The sequence below is a fragment of the Medicago sativa genome, chromosome 7, assembly GCF_051527215.1.
Source record: "Medicago sativa cultivar Bolivia chromosome 7, Bolivia_mono, whole genome shotgun sequence".
In the NCBI taxonomy this organism is placed as follows: domain Eukaryota; kingdom Viridiplantae; phylum Streptophyta; class Magnoliopsida; order Fabales; family Fabaceae; genus Medicago; species Medicago sativa.
Genome location: NC_140755.1, coordinates 62,851,630 through 62,855,505, shown reverse-complemented (window position 1 = coordinate 62,855,505; position 3,876 = coordinate 62,851,630). Strand labels below are relative to the sequence as shown.

The following is a 3,876-nucleotide window of genomic DNA, read 5'->3' as shown; positions in this document are numbered from 1 at the left end:
AAGTAAGTTATTCTTCCGTGTTATACTTTGTTGAATTTATATTAATTTATGTACTTGGTTTTAATTGTGTGATTATTTTCTTTACTTTGAAACTGTGTCATAGTTATGCTGAATCACCCAACGTATCTTGAATCACTTTACTTATCATATTACCATATATTTGCAACTCAGTTATCTATGTTTATTTTTAGCATATAATGCTTTTTCTGATCAATATTTATTTTAAATATTCTTCTTGGTCTGATTACACCAATTCAAGTGCATGCGTAATGATTTTGGAAGTGAGAGTTATTACTTTATACCTTACAAATAATTTTTTACTGCTATTGAAGTTAACCTTTATTAAGACATCTGTTGTGGTACAGATGTTGGTGTTATTGTAGATGTTCATCCCTTAAACCTCATAGACCACATTAACTCATGCATAATAATCCCACTTGCTCACAACACCAATAATAATAATTACACTTCACCTAATAATTTTATTTATAAAAATAAAATGTAAAGTAGGGGTGTTACAACTCTCCCCCACTTAAAGAATTTTCGCCCTCGAAAATTACCTGAAGTAAATAACTTTGGATAGGACCCATTCAATTTACTCTCTAGCTCCCACGTTAGACTACCTCCAGCCGGTCCTCCCCACATCACCTTGACTAGAGCGATCTCCTTGCCCCTCAAACTCTTCACCTCTCAACCTTTGATCCTTAATGGTAAAGCCTCGACAGTCAAATTCCCTCTCACTTGCACATCATCCACGTGGATCACGTGAGACAGACCGGGAACATATTTCCGAAGTTGTGACACTTGGATCACACATTGAAGGTTTGAAAGTGACGGCGGTAAGACCACCTGATAGGCTACTTCTCCAACTCTCTTGGTAATATGATAGGGATCAATGAATCGAGGCGTAAGTTTATTCCACCTGAACGGGCGACCAATACCCGTCGTCGAAGTGACCTTCAAAAATACATTTTCTCCCTCTTGGAATTTAATGGCTTCCTCCGCATGTCATGATAAATTTTCTGTCTACTTTGAGACGCTTTCATATTCTCTTTAATCATTTTAAACTTCTCGGTGGTTTGCTCTACAATCTCTGGTCCCAGTACAACACTCTCTCCGGTCTCATACCAACACAACATGGTTCGCCACCTCTTTCCCTACAGGGCTTCGAAAGGCGCTACTCCGATGCTAGAAAGGTGCTAAATTAGCATATTATTGAACCATAGTATTATCAACTTCATCGTGTAGATTTTGAAAACGCCAATCCAGCCAATAAAGTTGTGACTATATGAGGAAGTCGACAACTATCAACAGGAACAATGCATTTAATTATTACTCAATGAATACAATTCACATTCTGCATGTATATTATTAATATTGTACACACAGTTTCTTTCATATCCCCACTTGCTTGGAATGCTCAGCACATGGCATTTGTATTATGAGAAAAACAATGCAAGGTCACCCAAAGTTTCTAGCATGACAAAACTCATCGTTGAGAAGTCTATCCTGTAGACATCCAATAATTTATTATGGTTAAAAGAAACCACAAGAAGCTTCACATCACAACTATGTAACATAGGCAAAAAGGATGGTCCACTGGGCGAATTTTTCAGTTCTAGAAATTTCAAACCTGTGGAGTTCAGACTAAGTACACCTATCTCAACCTTGTCAGTGAGAACATGAACAGTATTATTCAAAACAACAAAGTCCAGAACAATCAATGGATTTCCGCTTTTGGAATAAGTAACCACACTAGAATATCGAGACTGATAAACATGCAAACTACTTGAGATTATGCAATAAGCCTCTATGACAAATTCATCTGAACCTTTGACAAAAGTAAGTAATACTCGAGAACCGTAACGAAAAAAATAATCTTTAATAGCTGAGGTGTCAATGACCATTTGTTTTCTTATAAATGGAATCATTAATTGTAGTTTATTGGCACCTTTCATGATGAGATATCCACCACACGAACTCAAATAGGATAATACCAAAAAATATCTCATCTTAGCGTGGTAACCTCGTTTTTTAGGTATGCTATAAAAAGAACAAAATTTCTTTGCATATGAAGTTGTTTGAACAAGTAGTGGAGATTGTGATACCATGAAACTTCTCCAATAAATTTTTTGAACTCTCCTCCACTCCTTGCCAACACCAGAAAATTGAAATAGATCGTCAAAATCTAGTTTTAGAGATATGGTAACAAGAACATTATCCGAAAGTTGGCTGAAGTCAACAACACTTTTCACTTCTCTACCTGAAACAATAATAATGCTAGGTTATTCCCGATGTCAAAGAGTGCATATGCTTTTATTCATTTAATTAATAATATCATAGAGAAATGTGAGATAAGGAAATATATATTTGCAAACATTACTATAATCCAAGAAAGATCTTTTCTTAAAGAGAAGGCAACCACTTAACCACAATGAAAAACAATGGTGTCTCTGAAGCTTCTCATTGAGTGTCTTTCGGATAATGTTCTTAATACCATCTCGAAAACTAGATTTTGACGATCTATTTCAATTTTCTGGTGTTTGCAAGGGAGTGGAGAATAGTTCAAAAAATTTATTGGAAAAGTTTCATGGTATCAGAATCACCACTACTTGTTCAAACAACTTCATATGCAAAGAAATTTTGTTCTTTTTATAGCATATCTGAAAAACGAACTTACCACAATTATCCAATCTGAGTTCGTCTAGTGGATATCTCATCATGAATGGTGCCAATAAACCACAATTAATGAATCCATTTATAAGAAAAAAAATGATCATTCACACGTCAGCTATTGAAGATTATTTTTTTCGTTACAGTTCTCGAGTATTACTTACTTTTGTCAAAGGTTCAAATGAATTTTTCATAGAGGCTCATTGCATAAGCTCTAGTAGTTTGCATGTTTATCAGTCTCGATATTCTAGTTGGGTTGCTTATTCCAAAAGCGGAAATCCATGGATTGTTCTGGACTTTGTTGTTTTGCATAATAGTATTTAAGTTCTCACTAACAAGGTTGAGATAGGTGTACCAGTCTGAACTCTACAAGTTTGAAATTTCTGGAACTTAAAATTCGCCCAATGGACCATCCTTTTTGCCTATGTTACTTAGTTATGATGGGAAGGTTCTTGTGGTTTTCTTTAAACAGAATAAATTATTGGATGTCTAGAGGATAGACTTCTCAACGATGAGTTATGTCAAGCTACAAACTTTGGGTGACCTTTCATTGTTTTTCTCTCAACACAAATGCCATGCACTGAGCAATCCAGGCAAGAGGGGATATGAAAGAAATTGTGTGTACAATATTAATACTATACATGCAGAATGTGAAGTGTATTCATGGAGTAATAATTAAATGCATTGTTCATGCTGATAGGTGTTGACTTCCTCGTAGATCACAACTTTATTGGCTGGATTGGTGTTTTCAAAATCAACACGATGAAGTTGATTATTCTCTGGTTCAATAATATGTTAATTTAGCACCATGCAAGCAGCTTGTTACTCTCCTATGTCATGGACTCTAAATTTTCATTATCTTTTCTCAAATTATGTGGTTCTAGATGACTTATGAACTCGGTGAATTTTTTGTTTATCTTATATTTTCTCTAAAGTTTTAAGGCTTGAAATGACCATATGATTATATTTCATAAGATTCCTTTGAGTGTCTTGTTTTAATATTTGAAATATATGTGTTAATGTAATTTGAGAAGAGATGTAGTTTGGGTTTGGAAATCCAATGGTCTACACATGCGTCCTCACTGCAATATGGAATGGTGTTCTTGTTTATAGATTCATTAGGTCATGCGTCGTTAGTCCAACTTGTCAAGGTCATGTTGCTTGCTATTCAGACACTTTTCATGTAATTCAGTTGGTTTGTGA

At 34.9% G+C, this 3,876-nt stretch overlaps 1 protein-coding gene across 1 annotated transcript; it reads right to left on the bottom strand.

The window, feature by feature from the left end:
• Nucleotides 1–1,439: 1,439 nt before the first annotated feature.
• Nucleotides 1,440–2,720, bottom strand: LOC146907512 (uncharacterized). Its single transcript, XM_085729117.1, has 2 exons — nt 2,681–2,720; nt 1,440–2,263 (listed from the first exon to the last, which is right to left on the bottom strand). Exons 1-2 carry the CDS (start codon nt 2,718–2,720, stop codon nt 1,440–1,442), a joined length of 864 nt encoding a protein of 287 aa, XP_085585243.1.
• Between the last annotated feature and the right edge of the window lie 1,156 nt (nt 2,721–3,876).

What these genes read in the sequence shown, in the direction of transcription:
- LOC146907512 (XM_085729117.1), bottom strand. Translation starts at nt 2,720, where the DNA reads ATGAGATATCCACTAGACGAACTCAGATTGGATAATTGTG. An exon ending in ACTCAGATTGGATAATTGTG is followed by an intron (nt 2,264 to 2,680) that starts GTAAGTTCGTTT and finishes TTATTGTTTCAG; the next exon opens with GTAGAGAAGTGAAAAGTGTT.